The sequence below is a fragment of the Zootoca vivipara genome, chromosome 5, assembly GCF_963506605.1.
Source record: "Zootoca vivipara chromosome 5, rZooViv1.1, whole genome shotgun sequence".
Taxonomy (NCBI): domain Eukaryota; kingdom Metazoa; phylum Chordata; class Lepidosauria; order Squamata; family Lacertidae; genus Zootoca; species Zootoca vivipara.
The window spans coordinates 40,682,061-40,704,440 of record NC_083280.1 but is presented as its reverse complement, the minus strand read 5'-3'; the positions used below and the strand labels follow the sequence as shown (position 1 = coordinate 40,704,440).

The 22,380-nt window shown below is 41.5% G+C and overlaps 1 protein-coding gene across 3 annotated transcripts in view; it reads right to left on the bottom strand.

The window, feature by feature from the left end:
- Positions 1-2,843: 2,843 nt before the first annotated feature.
- Positions 2,844-22,380, bottom strand: part of UGGT1 (UDP-glucose glycoprotein glucosyltransferase 1) — a 45,519-nt gene continuing 25,982 nt past the window's right edge. For 2 of the 3 annotated variants that reach the window (XM_035132970.2, XM_035132973.2), the window contains exons 21-41: positions 19,802-19,825; positions 19,195-19,289; positions 18,385-18,591; positions 18,101-18,232; positions 15,706-15,836; positions 15,126-15,221; positions 14,667-14,769; positions 14,068-14,147; positions 12,961-13,150; positions 12,282-12,440; positions 11,558-11,643; positions 11,096-11,180; positions 10,024-10,112; positions 9,352-9,456; positions 8,789-8,873; positions 8,172-8,354; positions 7,452-7,612; positions 6,239-6,353; positions 5,276-5,392; positions 4,321-4,489; positions 2,844-3,805 (exon numbers count right to left, since the gene is read on the bottom strand). In XM_035132970.2, the coding sequence (XP_034988861.2) occupies positions 3,780-3,805; positions 4,321-4,489; positions 5,276-5,392; positions 6,239-6,353; positions 7,452-7,612; positions 8,172-8,354; positions 8,789-8,873; positions 9,352-9,456; positions 10,024-10,112; positions 11,096-11,180; positions 11,558-11,643; positions 12,282-12,440; positions 12,961-13,150; positions 14,068-14,147; positions 14,667-14,769; positions 15,126-15,221; positions 15,706-15,836; positions 18,101-18,232; positions 18,385-18,591; positions 19,195-19,289; positions 19,802-19,825 (2,438 nt within the window). In that variant the 3' untranslated portion in view covers positions 2,844-3,779. The remainder of the gene's footprint in view (positions 3,806-4,320; positions 4,490-5,275; positions 5,393-6,238; positions 6,354-7,451; positions 7,613-8,171; positions 8,355-8,788; positions 8,874-9,351; positions 9,457-10,023; positions 10,113-11,095; positions 11,181-11,557; positions 11,644-12,281; positions 12,441-12,960; positions 13,151-14,067; positions 14,148-14,666; positions 14,770-15,125; positions 15,222-15,705; positions 15,837-18,100; positions 18,233-18,384; positions 18,592-19,194; positions 19,290-19,801; positions 19,826-22,380) is intronic. The other variant, XM_035132971.2, reaches the window with a different exon arrangement.

Below are 22,380 nucleotides of genomic sequence, written 5' to 3'. Positions count from 1 at the left end.
TACTAGCTAAGCACCTAGGTTCCCCCTTCAGCCAGTTGTCAGGATGCAGTAACCTAGATAAGGAACCAACAAATAAAGATAAGGTATTTAAGCACTTAATTCATAGGAAATATGCTACGGTTATTTTTCAGGCAATACTTTAGATTTAGTTAAGCACTAAGGTTTAATGTGTGTAATTATGTCAAAATAAAACAGGTTTTATCTATAAGCCAGCCTGACTATTTGTATTCTGCACTGACTGGCAGAGGCTGGAAATTTGTGTTCTACAAAGTCTTCGGGTGAAGGAAGTTCCCTCATTTGGGGAGAGCCCTCTTCATATAGGGTCATAATGCACGGATGGTGAACACAGACAATTTCTGTTGAATTGCAGTCTTATAATGGGACATCAAGGTGGCTGTGAATCTGAGCAAATATGAATGTCAGCTACCTTTAAGTTGCCTCAGATCCCGTGTGCTGCCAGTCCTAAAGAAACGGCAGTTTAGAAAAATGTTGGTTTCCATTTCCTTATTTTTCTACTTCGATTTACTGGAATGCTAACGCAACGTTCATACGCAACTGGAAAACATTTCACACTGAACTTTTAAAAAATCCTCTTTATGAAGCTAAGCAAGCATATAAAGCTGTCTCAATAGCTGCAGCAAGTTTATTAAATAGCTTTCCAAGTGCCTTTCTTTAAAATAGCACAGTAAGTGATATACTTTATGCTCTATTGGTGGCGCATATGTCAAGAAAATGCAGTTCAATTTCGTTCTTGTTGAAATCATGTCACCCCTAGCTCATTCAATAGGTAGAAAATTACACATTTCTTCTATAATTAAATAATTGCTCACAACTAGAGGGTTTGGCATATCACCCTGACTAGAGCACCTGCAAATCTTCACACTGCATCACGTACACTATATTTCAGAAGGTAAATGTGTTCCTTTACCATCAGCCCTCCTGGTGTTTCCATAAATTTAGCAGTACATATAGTCATTTGTGTACCAGCTGAATTACCTTCACTGAAAGTTGGATATACCTAAGCCTGAGCCACTTACGCTCCACACACTTTGTGATGTGCATGGTCAGGTATCAATCAGAAAGGCATTTGGCAGCAAGGTGACATGGTATCCATGTTGTGCAGAGAGTGTCTGGTGTGGTGGTGGAACTATGTTGACCTTCACAAAACTGAGATAAGCTGCTCTAAACTGAAGGTGAGATCTTAGGTCCATCCTACATTACAGGCTATGTGAGAAGCACTCTATATTTACTGCTTAAGTCCTCCATCCTCACCCCAATGTGGAGAACCTGAAGAACTTCTTTCTCCATTATCGATGGACAGAGAATTCTTTCATCCACAGTCAGTGAAGGCTCATTAAAGTCTGTTCTCTCAAAGAAGCCCTGCTCACTGGTCAATCTTTTGGAAACAGCCCAGAAAAGAGCATGCAGCATGACATTTGGGTAGAAGATATTGGAGAGGGTCCATGTTCCTCAAGGCTGTGGCCCACCACTTAGGAAGCCTTATCCTAGGGATATTTCTGCTCCTGTATATCCCCACTTGTGTAAAGATTGTCCTTTGGACTCTGGATTTGAAAAAAAAGATAATTATTTTTTTTTACAAAAGCATGAATTCTGGGCATCCAGAGGGTTGTCTACCCTATTTGGCCTTGGGTGTTTCTGGACAGCCCTCACCTTTTGCAAGCAAGTGTGTCTGATGTCTTAGGCAGCTCCTGGGAGGTAGGGGAGGAGAGACAGCCCCTGTTCCCTTTTGGAGGCATCACCCTCCTTGCCCCATTTATCTTTAGAAAACTTATCAATACAGACAACTCTGGCCAAAGAAAAAGCCCATCATGCCCTTTGTTACCATTAATCTCCCCTGAGTGTTCTTCTTTTCCAGCTCAAATCCAACAGGGAAAGGGCTATATGATCTGCCTCAATCTACGGAACCCTTGCCATTGCTGGGCAATTTATTTGTTAGGCATGGAATCCTCTGCAAGTGTGGGGTTGTGAGACCAGGTCTACCTGTGGACTTTCAGAATGTTGTGCTTCCTACACTGTGCCTGGATCTGGAACGCTTTGATCTGGACCCAGGTGAGCTAAGGGAACTCAAGTGGAAGCTGCTGGATGTCGAGTATCAACATGATGTTTTTTGTCTGCTGCCCATCTAGGTGGGAAGCAGCTGGTGTGTTCAGTCCAATTTTCTCTTCCCCAGCTGAGGGGGAAGGCAGAACCAGATGTCAGGACAGAGGAGGAGATGAAGGAAGAAGCTGCTCTGTAGTCAGCTTAAATTTATTTTTAAAAGAACCCCCTTTATAATTTCCCTTCCCCAACCATCTGGTCACAGTGAAATAGTGTGTATGTGTGGGGGGAACAATAGCAAGTACTCAGGGAAAAAGTGAAACCCTAAGACAGAAGATGGAAGAACTCTGAAAAGCACCCTGCTTCCTTGCTATGAGACAGGGCCAGCCAGGGAAGAGGAGCTTCTGCCCTTAGTGAAGTTAAAAGAATGACCTGGTTTGATACTTTCTGTGGTGATCTGACAAGATTTTACAATCACAAGCAGCTGTTTAGTACATCTCGAACATGGTGCTTTTGTGCCAGACTTGTCTACTTCATATGAAATGGAGATTGTGGCGGTGGAGGGAGAGTTATTGGAGATGAAAAACGGAGTAAATTACAAGGTTGGTTATCCCCTTCAAAGGTCAGTTATCTAGAGGGAAATGTTTTCCACAGCTGAAAACCTGACCAGAACGGAATTTGGAAAGTATGAAAGCAAGAGAAGACTGACATTTTATAGTAAGAAACATTTAAGGAAAAATTGAAATGAAGCAATTAGGAAGGGCATGGAGCCCACGAGAGGAGGATTAAGAGAGTAAGATATAGGAACTCTAAGGCTTTATTGACCTGAAATCACTCTTGTGTTTGAGGGAAAATAAACTTAAGAAACTTACAAAATCAAAAAGCTTCCACAGATTTGCGTAAACAAAAGTACATTCATGAGAGCCACAAAATCACAGAAGTCTTAATGCCCTATTAATTTTGCAGTCTTCAATAACAACTCTCTTAGGTCTGCAATGAAAAAAGTATTAGATGCCACACACTGTTTGCTTCATTAAAATATGCATTCATTTGTAATGTATATTTCTTGAAGTTGGGTGGGTTGCTTTAAAATTTTGCCTTACAACGAATGAGTTATTCACAATGGATTTTTAATAGAAGGAACTGTAGTTCTTCTTCCAGAACTGAAGGTATAATTTTCTTTTTTTAAAAAAACAAACAAACCTGAATCCATTTGACATCTATACCTGTGTAATTTTATTCAAGGCATGATAACAAGCCCTGTTCAAACCTGAAAGAGTTGGCCCTACCTCAATCCACAAAGGAGGGAAGTGCCTGTGTAGTCTCAGTGTTTTTTTTACCCTCTTTGAGTACTACCTTTCCTCTGGCCTCCTGAGAAAGGCAGAGGTGACCCAGAATCTCGATGTCCAGTGGTGCAGTAGCCAAAAAATAGATGAAGAGACTTGCTGCTTTTCAGCATACTGTACATCAATCATTTCCAAAATTCTATACTCCTCTGTGGGCTCCTCCATCTCTTGCAGGCGTAAAGAAAGATAGTTCTGCTAATCCCAATCATCCAGATTCTATTCCATCAGCCAAAATCAAATTCGAAACGCGTGTAATACAGCTTGTCACCCTCCCCTTCAGTTTTTCTTAGCAGTCTTGCAAACATACTAGAAAAAAACTAGCATTTGATAGAAAAATTGTCTATGAAATAGTCTCACACGGTGGGTCACCATAGATCATAATTCCACATGCGCTGCCATTTCTGTGGAAGAGAAGTGGAGAGGGGGAATATGTATGAAAGTTACATAACCATGACTTTTAGAACCATTATATATATATAAAAGAAGTTAATATACTGAGTTTCCAAAGGTCAAAATAACTGAGGGACTGACTACCATTTCTTCTAGTGCACAATAAAACCTGCATAGTCAGTTATCACAGCGGCAGCTACTCAAATTCATTCTGTAACAAACAAAGAGGCCTGGGATGGTTGGATAGTAGCAGGCATTCAAGCAAAAGAATGATTTCAAGCTTATGCATGGGACAAATTATGACGGGATACATTCATGAAAATGGTCAAGAAACAAAGTAAACGGCATCCCTACTGATTCTTTCCTAGGGAGGTTGAAGTTTAAATGGCTCGCTATACTATATTTTCTGCATTTATGCCTTAAAATGGTCCAATTTGAGCTTTTGTGTCTTAGGAAGCAGGCACACCTGACCTCAGTGTACAGGTAACAGCTGCATCTTAAAAGCAGTGTGAGGGAAACCAATTACCTTCTCGACTTTGTGGTTTAGTTTCATTTGCCTCAAAAAGCGTTCCTGATTCTTTTTCTTTGTGGAAACGCCTTAAAAGCTGCTTAATTTCTTGATCGTAGTCCTGCCACTCAGGGACGATTCTCATCGCCGCCTGCAGCTTTGGCTCTTTGGTCATTGGGTTATTGCACTGCAACACAACACATAAGTCATTGCCAATAAATTTGCGGCCTTTCATACATACAGGGAAAACTTACTGAACAGTGCCTGTGTAGCTCAAGCCCTGAATATGATTGGACAGGGAAACTATGCTGATCATTCTATTTTAATTTCACTGTTACTGGTCTGATTCACATGCCACGTTAAAACCATACTTTTAACCATGGTGTGCTGGTGCACATGGTTGAAACGTTTTTGCTACACTCTTCTCCTGCCCCTACCTTGCTGCTGGGAAGTAAGTCAGAGTCTGGGCTTGTGGTTTGTTTCTCTCCAAACAAACCTTTGTTACTAAATTAAACCATACTTTGTATTTAAATATGGTTTGATGTGATATGTGAACCAGGCCACCGCTGCAGTTTTTCCAATTTAAACATTGTAGAATTCCACAAAATTTAGGGGATGGGGTCTGAGATCCCTGAACATAGTTTCATACGCATGCATTGCTATGCCAGGTTGCATATGGTCCACAAATGTGAAGCACTTACTGCCAGAAGGCAATAACTTTACCAAGAGGTCACAATTGATGCTTTTGATCCCCAGGCCAGTGTTTGGAGATTAAATTACCTCCTGAGAATGCAAAATCTGATCCCCCCCCTATTTAACTGATGAACTTTTTCTTTGAAAAAGTACGAAAGCAGGAAAGCTAGAGAAAGTATCCTTGCTGCTGTGATAAAATTATAGAATTTGAACACATTGAAACCTTACTGAAGTGTGACACGTGGCCCTTCCTGCTTTGGTGTATACAAAGGAGTCTTACCAAATCAATGGTTTTTGCTCTTTTCTTCGAAGCATCGTCGCACCACGTTTCACACCAAAGCCACTCTTGCGGGAGTGATTTAATGGGCACCTGATGGATCATGTTGTTTGGCAAGTCCTGTTGGAAGGAAAACAACATTGCAGTTCTTTTAACACACAGTAAAGTTATTTCTTTAACATCCTTTTGAATCATATGAAAACTAAGAATAGTGCAGGCACAGGAAATTCTGGAAAAGCAAGCATGAACACAAACAGCCCTCCAAATTTTAACAGCAAATACAGTACATGACAATTTTGTTTTTTACTCTGGAACACAAGTCTAGCTGAGATCGCTCCATGTGGTTTTCAGTCCATAAAAGATTCATTAAGAAGAGACAAGAATGATGGATTACAGTTATAACAGCATGAAGACTTTGGACAGAATGAGAATTTGTAAGCCCACAGTATCTGGCTGTTTTCCTTTTTTTTTTCCTCCCAAGCCTGGCAACTATCAACAATTATTGGGTTTTAAAAGCAAAGAGCTCTAGCTGGGTCACATTGTTTTTTACTTGTTCATACATAATGCAGTTCCACCTAAGTGACCACGTTTCCTCCTATCCCACAACGGATAGGCTTGGTTCTATCACACCAGTCCTACAGCCCACATGCCACAGAAGGCCCCTTCAGTTTATGGATACTGAGTTCCACTTGGCCATTCACCTGCCACTAGTGCTTTATGTGTCCTCTTTTGCCTCCATACCAACCTCACTATATGCTTTTTTATTTTTTCCACCAAGTGCCCATCTTAATTTTGTGCTGACCCTGCAGCTTTCCAAAAGACAGAACACAGCAGATACCTTAGAATCGTAGAATCAGAGTTGGAAGAGACCACAAGGGCCATCCAGTCCAACCCCCTGCCTTAAAATTAAGTTGTTTAAAATTATTTTTTAAAAACACAAAACTGTAATGAAAGCATAACAAGTACCTGATCAAGGTTGGAGAGACTGTTGGGATCCTGGCTAAGGCCTTGATATTGTCCTCTAAGCCGATCCCCAGCAGCTATCTTCCGGAACTTCTTCAAATCCACAACATAGAGAGCACTAACAACAAAGAGAGCAACTGTTTCACTCACTGCTACCTTAAGAGGTAAAATGCAAAATGCACACAGATAGATTCTCAAAATAAATATATCACAAGCAGGCAAATTGGATGAATGTTCTAAAAAACAAAATGCATCACATTAATCTATTTGCATTTGTTCCTGTCAAAGGTAAACCCATATGTCTTATGATAAATTAACCTATAACAATGAAGATTTTGTGTCTATAAAAGGAAAGCATACAGGAAATAGACTACTATTGTCTAAAATATCAAATGGACGCTCTTCATTTTCTGATGGAACTTGCAATACAAGAGGCACAAATCCTACACACAAACACATGTTTTCAACACAATATCACCATCACTAGATAGCAGCAGTTGGATGATGCAGCGCTTTCAAGTACAGTGGTACCTCGCAAGACAAATGCCTCGTCCAACGAAAAACTCGCAAGACGAAAGCGTCTTACAATTTTTTGGGAGACTCGCAGGATGAATTGTTCTATGGCTGTGCTTCGCAAGACGAAGTAGCATAGATGGCAGGCTGTCTGTCTGTCTGGTTGGGTGCGAGGGTCTGGCTGCTGGGAAAGGAGGGAGGGAGCCTCTCCCTGGCCCTCCTCCTGCTTCCCCCTCCCTGCCCGCACAACCGCCTGGGCCGGGCTTGGGCCGAGAGGCGGAGGCGCTCGGCAGAGCCTTAAAACTTTCTGGAGCGGCTGTGTGGCTGCTCCTGGGCGCGGCGGGTGAGTCGGCGCCGGACGCGAGGCTGGAGGGCGAGCTGGGGGAAGGGGAAGGGAGTGCGCCGGACGTGAGGCTGGAGGGCGAGCTGGGGGAAGGGGAAGGGAGTGCGCCGGACGCGAGGCTGGAGGGCGAGCTGGGGGAAGGGGAAGCGAGGGGCGGACCTTTTTTTTGCCCATAGGAACGCATTAATTAAATTTCAATGCATTCCTATGGGAAACCGCGCTTTGCAAGACGAAATTATCGCAACACGAAACGACTCATGGAACGAATTAATTTCATCTTGCGAGGTACCACTGTAGTACTATTTGAAAAAAGCAGAAGCAAACAGCAGCACAGTATCAGGAACAACAAACTTCTATCACCTGATGTGGTATTTTCTTCCTGCCAAGTGACTTGCCCAGTATCCTGACTTCCAGAATCTGTATCCGTCCATCTCTCTGCGACTTTCACAGAATGGTGTGTAACCGTAAGGGGCCCCGTCTAGGTTGAAGTCTCTTAGGTCCTTGAGGTCTGTACGCACAATCTAAAGAAAAGTCGTTCATACCCCGCTTTCAGTTTCAGTTCTGATGAAAATGTGGGACTACAACCTCCAAAAGTTATGAGAGTTATTAACTAAAGACCCATCAAGACTGACAGGTGAGATACAGATGACAGTCCTGGCTTCTCAACTTTGCTCTCATCTCCACTACCAAGGCCATTGCCATAGATGGGAACAACACCAGAACCGCTTTACCAAATCAGGATCTACCCTCTGTTCCTCTGAACTGAACATGACCCAAGATGACAAGGCACTCTTCCTCCCCTCCTCCTGGGAACTGTACAGCCCTCCTTCCACCATCCTAACATGGGCTCTGGGTGGAGAGAAAGAGCAATCAGCAAGAAGCAGGTGTTAGTAGAGATATGTGATAGGCATAACATCTGCTGAAGGCACAAGACTTGCTGTGTTTTGCCTCCCAGAGCGCTTATTCCCTGGCTGCTAATTTCTCCATTTTACTGCGCTTTTCTGAAAGTACCCTCTTGCACATGCCAGCAAAGATGTATGGCACTGACTTGGTAATTTTTGAAGCTTGAAGACCACTTACCTGGTCAGCATCTACAAACAGGAATTTATCAACAGCAAGGGGGAACAGCACATCCAGAAAAAGAATTTTGTAACCCCAGATGATGCGCTGCTTCTCTGTTTGCTGGTGAAGCCATCGTGGCCATTTGTACTGGACTAGTTCATACTGGAAATTGTATTTTTCAGCCATATATGGGATGAATTCCTGGAACAAAATAATGCTTTGTGGTCTCAACAGTTTCTGATACAAAAATGGAATTTAAAGTACCTTATGCTTATAGCAACACAAAAACAAAGCCCAATATAAAACCTTAAAGGAACCAGATATTTAGTAGTTGTAATTATTATTAGATGATGCCACCCTGGGCTTCTTTGGGAGGAAGAGCAAGATATAAACACGACAACAAGCATCTATTGTCTCTTGTATATTTTAAATGTTTTCTAAGTTGGCTCGGGTCTTGTTTTTGAGAAAATAAGAAATTTAACAAATAAAATTATGACTACTACTACTACTACTCAATGATAAAGGTGCAAGTGCAAGTAGCTGAAGATACACAGAAACTGACATAGTAGAGGGAGAGGGGCTGGGAAGCTTTGGGCTTCAACAAAAAATATATAAAGCAGGTTCTTACAACAAACCTTAAATGTAGGTGACAAATAGTTCTTCAGGAACCAGAACTTCACTGGAGTTTGTGTGTGTTTCAGCACAGATAGCATCATTATCCTGTTAAGGAAATAGGCAAAGGTGATTTAAAAAAAAATAAAAATAAAAATCTAGAACTAACCCAAATCAGCAGCATACAGTGTCCGGCTCCTTCAGGCAATTTGTAGTCATGAAATTATTGATGGCACCGCGAGAAGATCAAGATTATATTACCCTTGCTATATCAGCATACTTTGACCAATTGAAAAATTGTATCTTAATAATACATACCATAAGGCAAGTTATGTTTTTTTTTGTGCCATGTTATGGCTATATGTATATAGAAAATAAGCCACAAGGTTTTTACGTATATGGTCTTGTATTCCAGGTACACAGAACCATAGAATTGGAAGAGACCCGAAGGGTCATCTACTCCAACCCCCTGCAATGGAGAAATGTAGCCTATGAAGGTTATATACAGAGTCTCCCAAACTGCGATTTACAAGTAGTAGTAATACGCTTTCCAATTTGAGTTATGCACTAGTGATTCTAGACTAACCGGAGAAATCTCTCATATAGATGCCCTGATGCCACAGAAAATATGTTGATCACATCATCTTTCTCCTGCTTCACCTCTTCTTTCTTCTGTCCACCCGTGAAGCCCCTTAAAAATGAAGGAGAGGGGGGGAGCAATGTTTATAGTGCAACGTCACATAAGACAGCCAGGTTTACACTTCCACTCTATATTCTCCACCTAACCAACACTTGTTGGGACTGTAGCAGGCATTGCTTGCCTGCCTGGGATGCTTCGTATGATCATAGTTCTCAAAACCTAAAGACAGAAAACCCAGCCTCTTTTGAATGTGAAACATTCCATTCAAAAACAAATGCATTGATTTCATAGAACTTTCCAATGGAGGCTCCTGTCATCCAACGTTAATCAGGCTTGCTGAAAAAACAAACAATTCTGCAGACAGCATCACAACTCTTCTTGAATTTATTCACATTTGATTTAGTGGCAAAGCAATACCTACCGTACTCCTATGAAAGGATGGCATCAAGTCATTCTTACTCAAAAAAAATTAAAAAGTACTCTAAATTTAGTGATATGGTATTTAGTTATAATAAGACACATCAGGATTATATGTATTTTGTAGCAGCTACAAGGATCAAGGAATCTTTCAGGTTAGCAAACTTGAAGGGCAGCGAAGTGTAAGACAGCCATGCTCACCATTTAATAGATTCCCAAAATCCAGATTCGTTTTCGTTTGTTCCATCACTTAGCAAATCTTCATTCAGCATATCCAATTTCTTCTGAACCTGTGAAGTAAGAACAGTGAATTAGCTTAAGCTTCTTACTAAAAGCTTATTTTGAAACACCATCTGGCTTGATACATTTTGTGTGTGTGTGTGTCCCCCATTAGAATTGTGCCACACTACCAAGTAAATTGTAGAGAATGACACCTTGAGGGGGGGCAAGGGGGAATGTTTGGCTAAGAAATCTCAAAGTGAAATTCCAGCTAGCTCTTTGGCTTGAAGGAAAGGTTAAACATTCATTTCGAGTAAACTGCATCTCCTACAATATCACTTCTGGATTACCTCACATGGTGAGAAATACTAGAAGAAAAGGTGGGCGTACTTCCTTTTTAATGTATGTCAGGGTTGGGGAACCTGTGACCTCCAGGACTGCAGAGCCTTTCATCCCTGATCTCTGACCGTGCCGGCTCAGTCTGAAGGGAGTTGGAAGCCATCATCTGGAGGGCCACAGTCTCCCCATCCTTGATGTATACAAGTAAACTCAGAAATGCAGCTTTGGCAACTATATTCAAACACAATAGGTTATTAAATATATTCTAGGAGATGCAGTGCATAGTTCTACACATATAGGCCACCCTTCGGTTTTCATCTTTCCCTACCCCCTCCTGTTCATGGGGTGTGTTTCCAATGACCCCTTCTCCCCATCAGCATCCCCTTCTGTGAGCTGGGAGAGCATTTGTAGGGCAGATGCTCCTACCTAACAGACACATAAGGAGCCAAATGGAGCTTCCTTTTACTCTTCTAATAAGCTGGGAAGTATACATTCTAGTAAGAGGTGTTGCATTATGCAGCTTGGATGATTATTCAGATATTGTCCCATCTCCTAACTTACCCAAAACTTTAAAGGATTGAATTTCTCTGTTTTGTCCAGAAAGCCCTCTATGGGAAGGCAAACGTTGTCGTATTTTTTATAAATATGTGGTGAGTGAGCATTTAAACAAATGTTGCTGTAATTACTACTTTTATTGTGCCCTTTTCAAACTCACCTTCACTTTAATAATTTTGCTCTTGAAGTTATTGATAACAACAACAACATCGCTGGCATCTGGTGGAGAATCTGTACCATCGTGGCTAAAATTGATCAGAATAATTAAATTAGCTCAGTAATCACTGCAGGAGGAAGTGCTGCTTTGTTACTAGTTCTGCTAATTCCTTCCTACTTTTCATCATGGACCTATATCAAACAATGCTTTTCCTTCACAGTCTACGCCTCCCAAGTATTTCAGAAAGAAATATAAACTGAAAACATGAAACACATTTCACACAATTCCTAATTTGTTAGCTTAGGGAGGTGAAGAGAACCCAGATGTGAACTCATGTGTATTGCCAAGTAAGAGAGAAAAAAACCCTGCTCAACACAACCAATGTCATGCAAAAGACCATACTAGCCCAAATGGATTTTAACCAAAAACATACAAACCCAAGAGTAATGCTTTTTACCACCTCACCTGTAAATTCTGTAGATATCATCAGACCTTCCCTTTCTAAGTCTCAGAAACCAGGAACCTGGATTGGCTTTCAGCTGGAAGTAGCCCTGCGAAGGGGAAAGAGAAAAGATAGAAAAGATCTGTGATAGATAACTTGCTTAGAACTGAGCATCACCTCAAGATGGTGGGTTAAACCACTGAGCCTAGGGGTTGGCGGTTTGAATCCCCGTGACGGGGTGAGCTCCCGTTGCTCGGTCCCTGCTCCTGACAACCTAGCAGTTCAAAAGCACCCCAAAAAGTGCAAGTAGATAAATAGGTACCGCTCCGGCGGGAAGGTAAACGCCGTTTCCATGCACTGCTCTGGTTCGCCAGAAGCGGCTTAGTTGTGCTGGCCACATGACCCGGAAGCTGTCTACGGACAAACTGGCTCCTTCGGCCTATAGAGCGAGATGAGCGCGCAACCCCAGAGTCGTCCGCGACTGGACCTAATGGTCAGGGGTACCTTTACCTTTACCCAGCAAACAAGCTCTCAATAATATGATGGCCAACCCACAATCAGAAAAGATGCTCTGTTAACTCTGCATTCAAGTTAGACCTTAGGAATTAGGCACTTCCAACCCCAGAAAATGTAGGGCTGCCTCTTTCCCATATTAAAAGCATAAGTCACTTGAGTGGCCAATTGGAGCACTCAAATCGGTTTCAACAGGTTTTCCACTTTAATTCAGCGAGGAAGAAAGTCACTTACTAAATTGGCCATAACAATGGTGTCGACAACCACAGGATTTGTTGATGTTCCCAGTGTGAACTGGAGCCCTCGCGGGGGCTGCCCTGTCGTGATATCATAGCAGTGCCCTTCCAAAAGGAGGTGCTCTAACTCATATTCAGCTGCCACAACACTCTCCACCTAGGAAAAGGAAAAGAATTTTTTAAGCAGTCAAAAACATAACAAGGTAAAAACTGAGGCTGGTGGCAGATAAAGTCCAAGACCACCTGGAGGTCCCCAGGGCCCCCATCCCTGTGTTAAAAGTAATACAACAGAGGCAAAGTGGCTTATTAATAAGAACTCCCATATGCATGGTGGGGAAACCTCATGCAAGAAAATGATTTGCACTGATTTCAACTGAGCACAACTGGCTTCAGTTGCTTTTGGTTCTTGCTGCTATCAGGCAAGGCACAGTGGTCTGCCCTGATACAAACAAACAAACATTTGGCAAAGGGAGGAGTGTGTTTGTGCAGTTTGCTCTCCAAATTTAGCCGCACCAGTTAATCAGAGCAGTTTTAGCCTGTGATTAAGGCTAAAGTTGATTAAATGGTTTTGTTTGCAACCCAGCCAGAAGGCATGGGTTGCAAACTAGCAGTAGTATTATAAATTCTGAAATGAACCCTCCTCTTCAGATTGGGACACACACATTGACTGGACTTACCTCCGCTAAATAAATGTTGTCAAGATCATATGGTGTCCTTACAGACTCCACCATCCAGCTCTCAGGCGTGTTTAGATTCAAAGTAAACAAGGGGGACTGGGGCATATCCAAGAATTTGGCTACTGGGCCAGGAACGAAGAGTTTCTCTGCGCTGAAAGTTATTTCTGGCTCCAAAACGTAGCGATAAAAACTAAAATTTAAAAATGACAATTATCAGAATGTTTTCATCTCAAACCCTGCAGGTGTCACAGTTAATTGTCTTTATGTTATGCCTTTTAAATCTGTAACCTTGATAGCCTCTGCATGCCTAGCATTTAAGAGACACGGCTTTGAAAAAGCATACTGTTGGAACCCCACAAGCAAACAACCTTCTAGGTTCTGATGCTTGAAGATGTGCCTCAGCTCTTCCTTTTCCTAACAAAACTCAAACCAAGCACTTTAAAAAACTATGTTCCTCTCATATTACTCATTCCTTTCTTCACCTTTCTGTGCTTCTGTTAAAAACAAAACAATGACTGGGGCATAAAATAGAGAATTGAATTCCTATGTTAGCAACACCAAAGCAACAGAAAGTAGAAGACTGAAATGAGTCAGAAACTTCACTCTCTTTCAGCAGCCTCATGTGTCTCATGAACTGCCACCCTGAAGATCAGTGGACCCTCCAGATTGACATTCCATTATGCACAAAAAACTGCAACCTGAAGAGCAAAGTCCCTATCCCCATTGCATGAACCTAAATGACACCAAATTAATTTTAGTAATTTCTACAAATCCACTACAAAACTGACAGAACATGTTGTTGCTGTTTAGTCATTTAGTCGCGTCCAACTCTTTGTGACCCCATGATGGCTTTTATCACTGTATTGAAGCCTAAGATCACAAAACAACATTTATGTAGAGGCAATATTCCTTCCAATATGGAAATCACACATCAGTTGAAGTGGAGACTAATGCAACTCTTTTGAAGCTCACACGGCCCTGCCCACAAAGCTTGAATATACAGTTTTCTGACAGTAGCATCAAGAGGCAAACTTACAGCATTTTTAAATAAGCAGTGTAGTTTTGCTTCCCACTTTATTACATTTTATAAAGTTAGCCATTCCTCACCTTTTCAAAGGCATGTCAGAGAGTTTGGACTGGCAATTCATAAAAACTCTGAGGTTCATGTTTATTAGTTTGTTCAATACCTTAGAACAAAACAATGGACATAGAAAGTTAAATTCACAGCTAATTGTGTACATTTCTTGCAATGCCCTACCTATCCTATATCCGCCAATTTGTCTCTTTCTACTGGCTAGCTAAAGCTGAAATGCTCAGATAACTTTCTGTGCAGCAGCCACACTAAGGTTATTTAGAAACAATCTGGGCTAAAAGGGAAAGGTTAGAAGGATCGATTTTAAAAAGGAAGGGATTAAAGGGGAGAAACAGAAAATCTTGTTACGTGATGAGCTGAGGTTCCCATTAAACAGGTTATATTTTATTTAAATAACCACCTTAAATGTTTTAGTCTTCTCCATATTGATAATAATTACTTTCCAATGTAAAACAACTTAAGTTCTGGACATTAAGCTTTACACAAAAGGCAATGTGTTTTCAAGAGTGATGAAAACAACCTTATATATCAAGAAAAGGAAAGGAAATGTTTAGTGTATTATGAAATATTCTTCAGCTACTGGTTATACTGCAAACTAATAATATATTCACACCATTAGTAGTGGAGCAAGTCTTTGTGCATCTCTGGTAACAGGGTCTACAACAGCCACAACGTCAAAATATGTCTCTCCTTCCTTTGGCCTTAATTTAATTGCGCTAAAGAAAAAGAAAAATACAAACTGACATATGCATGTTATGTTTTAGCCCATGAGAGAAACATAAGCAAAACCCATCCCCACTCCCACCAATAAGTGCATAGTATATTCATCAATGCCTTCTATAAACAGAGATTGAATTGTCAATGCATAGGAAGAAGGAATCAATTCCCTATTTAGTCTTACATCCCAAATGATGTACTGTATTAGCATTCTCTAATTATAGCAAGTAAAAAAACAACAAGTTAATGTGAAGCTTTATGAAGATTATTTATAATAGTTTATAGAGAAAGTGAATTTACATAGCCCATATACATAAAAGTAGAATATTATTTATCTATCTATCCATATATTTACCTGTATCGGTCCTCAAAGAAATGGTATTCAATTCTTGCCTCTCCTTTTGGCTGAGCAGACAGAAGAGCATCCACCTTCATTACAAGATCACTTGCGCTACAGAGACAAATTCCATCTGCTCAAATATTTGCTTTCCATGCTAAAATGGCCTAATCAAGTGATATTTTAAATATGGAAGCTAAAGACACACTAGCAAAAGATAAAATAGTAACTACTTTCGATCCAGCAGTGTCATGCACACAAAAAATGACCCTGCCTTTGTACTTGCACAAGAGTAGCCTACTTCTGTGAATATAACCCACCCTCCAATGCTGCAAACCCCAACTAAAGGTTTCCCAATCTTCAAGTACGGCTTGGGAGGGGAAAGGCAGAAAGGCCCTGTTCTGCAAGAGGAAGTCTGTCCTCGGTTCATAGAATCCAGCCCATTATGAGGACTTACTTGGAACCTAAAAACCGGTATTTTGTACTAGTACAAAAATAAAAGAATCTCCCCAATCTACTGTTCCTGCTTATAGAAACCAAATAAACAAATGGAATCCCCAATTTTCAAACTGTTTGCCATTGGCTCATTTTTACTTACAGATCTTCCTCCACTCCTAGCTCCTGAACGTGAGATTTTATTTTCTGCCCAGAAGTCTTTAAAATAATATTCTCTAGCAAGTGAAAGTCATCCTGGTTAAAAAGCTCGCCATCTTCCAATGGCCCAATGATCTAAAGATAAAATGGAAAATTAGGTTGCATCAGAGCAGTAAGACGGTCAAGGAAAGTGAAGAAAACTGTGGTGGGATCATAATTACTCACCCCCTCTGATGCATACAGTAATCCAACCCATATTACTGTTCAGAATTTAACCAGTCAAATATTCGCTACTTTGAAAGTTCACATTGTCCATTATTGCACTAGCAACTGTGCCAATTGCTTCCTACCATATGAACCTTCCCAATCAGGTCAACATCTGAGGTCTTGGTTTCACCTCATGAAAGTGAAGTGGTCACACAAGACAGGGTCATTTGGGTGCTGCCTCAAAGGCTCTGTAATGCACTCCTGTGAGAAGTATATTTGTGCTTTACTACTACTACTAAATCTGTTACACACCCCTCACCAACAGGTCTGGGATGGGTTACAATAATTTTAAATTCAGTATTAAAAAGGCTTAAAACAAATTAAAGTCACAGGGATAGAATGGGTGCTGAAAACACACATCTCAAATGTTGAAGGCCAAAGAGATGAACATTTGCTGAAAGCTGTACAACAAGGGTGACAGACACACCTCTGTGGAGAGAGAATTCTACCACTTAGGGCTGTCACAGAGAATGCCCTCTCCCAGGCCATCTTTGTCTTACTCTCTGCCAAACATCTGAGGAGGCAGAGGTACCAAGAGGGCCCCCCTTTGCTGATCTTAACATCCAAGAGGGTCCACAGGAAATGAGGTGATTTCTCAAACATTTGGGGCCTAAGTCATTTAGGGTTTTAAACACTAGCATGAGCACCTTAAATTGGGCCCAGAAACTAACTGGCAGCCAGTGCAGCTGTTTTAAAACAGCAGTTAGATGAGTTCTAAAAGCAACCTCGTCCAGTAGGTTGCTTTATTGTGAATCTGTTGATATTTCCAAATAGTCTTCAAGGGTAATAGCCCCACATAAACTGCATTCCAATCTGAACTGGAAGTTACTAGAGCAGGCATCCCCAAACTGCAGCCCTCCAGATGTTTTGGCCTACAACTCCCATGATCCTTAGCTAACAGGACCAGTGGTCGGGGAAGATGGGAGTTGTAGTCCAAAACATCTGGAGGCCTGAAGTTTGGGGAAGCCTGTACTAGAGCATAGAGTACCATGACCAAGTCATCTCTGTCAAGAGTGGTCATAGCCAGCAAACAGTTGTAGCTGAAAGTAGGCACTCCTAGCTCTCAAGACCACCCGGGTCTCAAGTGTCCATGTTGGATCCAGGAATATCCCCAAGTTATGAACCTGCTCCTTCCAGGGAACGGCAACCCTATCCAGAACTTGAGAACTTGGAACACATGACACTTCTGTCTTTTCAGAATTTCAAAACCTACTGGAAATGTTGCCTTTTCAGAGGGTTTGTGGGCCCAGATAATGCATTCTTATTTATTGTCTGGTTGGTTGTTGTTTTTGCAAAAGTATTTTTTAAGTACAGATATTGTCAGAAGCCCTAGGGGCTTCGATAGACTGAAAAGTATTATATAAATATGGCAAGGAATCAATTTTTTAAAAAATTCACGCAAACTCGTATGATCAAAACCATTTCACTGCCAATCAGTTAAGAAAAACTGAATTCCAGGGAAAGCAAAATAGACTGCTTGTGTTACCGCTAAGACAAATGCAGTACATTACAACAGCCACCAAAGTGCTCTTTGGATCCATTAAGTTATCCATTCCCAGAGGACTGCTGTGGGAAAGTGTTTCATTCTGAGAAGCTGAATGCTGCTGTTAATTATTCAAGGTGGCTTTCACACACACACACACACACACACACACACACACACACACACACACACACACACAGGTTTGGGGTTTATTAGGATAAACAGGTGTAAACAGTAAAATTCCAGGCTCGAAGATACATCACTCAAATATATGGAAAATTCTGTTTATTTCCCAAAATATGAAATCATATACTTCTATGTAATACAACATTCAACCTTTTGGGGGCCTTCCATTACAGGACTTTAAAAATATATGTGGAGTAGCTCAATGAAAGTAAAGTGAACCCAGCTATTAATGCCACCCTAAACAAAGACCTATCATGTACTGGTAATTTTCAGTTCCAACTAGTTTTCAAACACATCTCAGATCAAAAGACTGGATCCCATTATTTTTATTGACTAATATGCAAAGTCAAAATTCTAAACTCCCTCAAGTGTGGAGAATTAGACAGGCTAAGCATGTCAAAACATTTTCCTGGAAGTGAAACAGCTCTCTTTGGGGGGGGGGGGGAGGACCCAGTTTGCTTACCCTGCCATTGCTGATCACTGCCCTCTGCCCCTTTTTCAGTTTAAGAACGTCCCTGGAGTACATGGTATGTGAAAGAACAAAATCCACTTTAGGAGAGTCAAAGGCTTCCTTGAAAACATCAATATCCATACCCTGAAAGAAAGAAAGAAAAGAGACCCTGAGTAAAAGTAAGTTCAGAGACAAGACAGGAAAGCTGTAAATTAAAAAAAGAAAAGAAAGAACTGGGTACTACTGTTCCAATTTACTAGTGTACCACCTCACAGCAAAAGCCAGCTTGTACTTACTCCAACAGCAAATTCCGTAATATCAACTCCAGCCTCCAGCGCCTTTGCATTCTCTTCCTTAGCTAATTTTGTGATGAAGTTCTTGGCATTGGTAGATGTTTGCGTCTGTAAGGCTGCCCATATAGCCCTAGCAATGATTGTGTTGTCGCTGGTTGGGTCTTCACTGGGGTTGCTGATCACGCCAATCCGGACATGGTTACTGGATTTCTGCATAAAAACAAAATGTGCATTAGAACACAGTTTGTACAAGCACTGAAGGCCAGCAAACAAGGGTAGGGTTTAAATGTAGAGGAAAGCTGATTATGCCATGCGTCCTGCTTGTGCTGGCTGGAAACAAACCACCATCCCTGGGTTTAGCACTATAGTTGAACGAGGGTTTGTGCAAACAAACCACAATAAACAAAAGTTTGTTCTCAGCTTATCTATTTTTCTTTGCTAAGAGAAAACAAAGCTGAAACCCTGGCTGAAACATAATGCTAAGACAGTGATTATGGCTTGCTCCTCTCCGGTACTCAGATCTTAGGGTGCAGCAAGGCATGGTCATAGCTGTCAAGTTTTCCCTTTTCTCACGAGGAAGCCTATTCAGCATAAGGGAATTTCCCTTTAAAAAAGGGAGAACTTGACAGCTATGCATGGTGGTTTGAAAGAACAATTGGTTACTCTTCCTTTAAACACAGAGAGAGCCTAGCAATTAGTCATGCCTGTCCCTCAAAGGCACAAAAAACAATCAGGTGGTGTAGCTCAGTTCCCCAGGTATGCTGACAATACTGCTTCCCTCCCTTCCCTTCTTCAACAAAGACTGCTACATACCTGGTGTTTGATAGCATCATACAAAAGCTGCCTTCCAGATGGCTTGTCAAAGTCTCCCACAATCCAGAAAGTCACCGGTCTAACAAAAGAATCATCTGTAAAAGGAACAACAACACATTCAAGAAAGAAAATTGAAGCGGATAATATCATAATGTGCATTTCCATTTCAACCTGGGCACATGCAGTGTTTAGAAGTCATTCAGGCAAGATACAAAAAGATCCCAATGGTATCAATATTTATCAAGGGTAACAGCATGTATATATATGTAGATATATATATCTGCTAAAATTAAGTTTATGTTTTAAGATACACAAAATAAGGCACATGCATAATTCTGTTTATTATCTGGGGTTTATTTAGCTACGTATTCATTTAAGATTTTTATCCTTTTTATCAAAGAATACTCAAGCAACTTAAGTTTTCCAGTTAGCAAATAAACAAAACTTTAATGTGGACTCAAATTATATTTCCGGAAATATTTTAAAACATGCATCTATTTTTCATTCCCTACAGATTCTAAGGTCAATAACTAAGGGCTCTGAGCATGATTTAATGTATTTAAATTAGTAATGCAAAATAGGAAAGAAATGCACTCAAGCTCATTACCATAAATTTCCTTGGAGGACATGCCTGACAGAAGTAAAACAGGAAAGAGTGGGAAAATATATAATTAGTTTACAGAACAGACCTTGCAAGTACCCAACAGCCACAGCAGGGTATGCCTGACCCTTGTAAACAGTGACTAATATCAGAGGCAACTATGAATTAATTCATTTCCAGCAATAGGAAACCACAACATCTCTAGTATTTCTCTCATTTTCAGAAGTCATGCACCCATTCCAAATGAAATGGATCTGTCATGCCTTGTCCTCTTCACACTGAAGCCTAGTTGATAATACCTGACAAGATCCTATATGACACATGATTTTCCAAATACCCCCAGTTTTCAATGACAGCTCTAGTCTTTAGTGAATCATGATGGCAGGTGTTAAATTATCAATAACAGGGCTTAGTTGAAGTACCAAACAAAGTGAGAAAAATACACTTCTGGCCACCATTAGCACCTGAGCCTGGAAGCAAAGCTGGGCCCAGGAGCACCTCCACATTTTCAGGAGTGGTGCAGCTACATCCAGCATACATCTATTTCCTATTCAATAGAGTCTCCTACTAACAAAAGCTTACTCTTGTTTGGATGGACCTCTATCAATTTTACTGAGTCTATTACTGATTCCAGACATCCGGTCAAGGATAAAGGTAAAGGGACCCCTGACCATTAGGTCCAGTCGTGACCGACTCTGGGGTTGCGCGCTCATCTCGCATTATTGGCCGAGGGAGCCGGCGTATAGCTTCCAGGTCATGTGGCCAGCATGACAAAGCCGCTTCTGGCAAACCAGAGCAGCACATGGAAACGCCGTTTACCTTCCCGCTGTAGCGGTTCCTATTTATCTACTTGCATTTTGACGTGCTTTCGAACTGCTAGGTTGGCAGGAGCTGGGACCAAGCAACGGGAGCTCACCCCGTCACAGGGATTCGAACCGCCGACCTTCTGATCAGCAAGCCCTAGGCTCTGTGATTTAACCACAGCGCCACCTGCCGGTCAAGGATAGCCCTGCCTTATTCAGGTTCAATGAAAAAGAGAGATATAATCAGGTATCGTCAGTACAGGTAATTCGCAGCTTACACACATTTAACTTGTGCGGTTCCAACTTTGCACAATTGACAGCCAACCAGTTGAAACCACACAAAAGCATGGAAAGCAGAGAGCCTAAGAGGGTTTTTCTGGCGTGGAAACAGCTTTTAAGCTCTCTGCCTTGCTTTGCTTACCAGACTCTGGGGGGCTCTGGCAATATCTCACGGGAACTCAAGACGGCCCCACGAGATCTCGCAAGGGCCTTCCAAAGCCCAGTAAGCAAGGTTCGGGGCATAAGACCCATTTGGTGTGAGAGCTCTGGACAGCGTTGAAGTTATGGTGGTGTCAGCAGGTCCCCTGGAAAGGGTGCCGAGTCGGGCGCGTAAAATACTGATGGTGATGGTGATGGTGATACCTATATTTATATGGGTACTTATTGAGAAGATCCATAAAAAAGCAACTACACCAAAAGGAATTATTGTGAAAATAAGAATTGGTGTGTATGTGTGTGTGTCGAATTTTGTCCTTGCTCAGGGTGCCATATTACCAAAGTCTGGCCCTGCTCCAGAAGGTAAGATTGCTTGCACAGGGGCAGTTCCATGGGGATGGTTTGACTATGCACATTTTTGGGTGACAGAACAGAACCCTATCCTATCCCAAAGGGTAACTCCCATAAGAGCTCCCCAGCACTGCCCAACAGGCTAAGTGGGACTGTAAAAGTAGTGTCCTGCATTTCCAATCCCACCAGCAAGATAGCATGGTTGATTTAAAACTCATTGAGGGGTCCTGGAAAATGAACAGGGGCACAATGCCCCATGCTACCTTGCAACAAAGATGATCCACTAGTGTGACAGGAACATTTTCTGTTACAAACCAAGGCCTGAAGTCAGATTGTCTCATTTAATTGAACCCAGAGCTAGCTGCCCAGCTACTAGCTGCTATTATCACCATACCTAGACAATGCACGTTAAACTTGCCCATAATTGCCAGGATCTAAACTTTAGACTCTAAAGCTTCCAGGGAAGCTTTAGCAATTGCCTAACTTTGGCTGTGTGAGGGGACCCAAAACCACATTTTCACTACAGGAGATTAGAACCTGCCAAGTAGGACAAGGTTCTAGATTGCAACTTGCTGGTCAGACTACTCCAAGGTTCTCACCTACATACTTGGACCTCAATATCCGAAACAATTCAAAAAACCACTGTAAGATGAGGCCAAGGGCACCTCTAGTACTGAGCCTTAAAAGAACGGGTTCCTTAACAATGGATAAAATGTTCAGTTTACCCCTTTTTAAGTTGCTGGAGTTAAAAGCCTAGATAGGCAAGAAGACTTGGTCAGTCATTGATACATCTACCAAAACAAAATCCCCAAACCAAGCTTTTGTAGAATGTCTCAATGGCCCTTCCTTAGCTGTTATGTTCAAAGTGACTTATAGAAGAGAACTAAATACCCCCCCCCACACACACACACAAAATACAAACACATTAGATACTCCTACATCAAAAGCCAGAGAGGATCAAGAACGTTTTCATGTGCTGCTTAAAATCAAACAGGC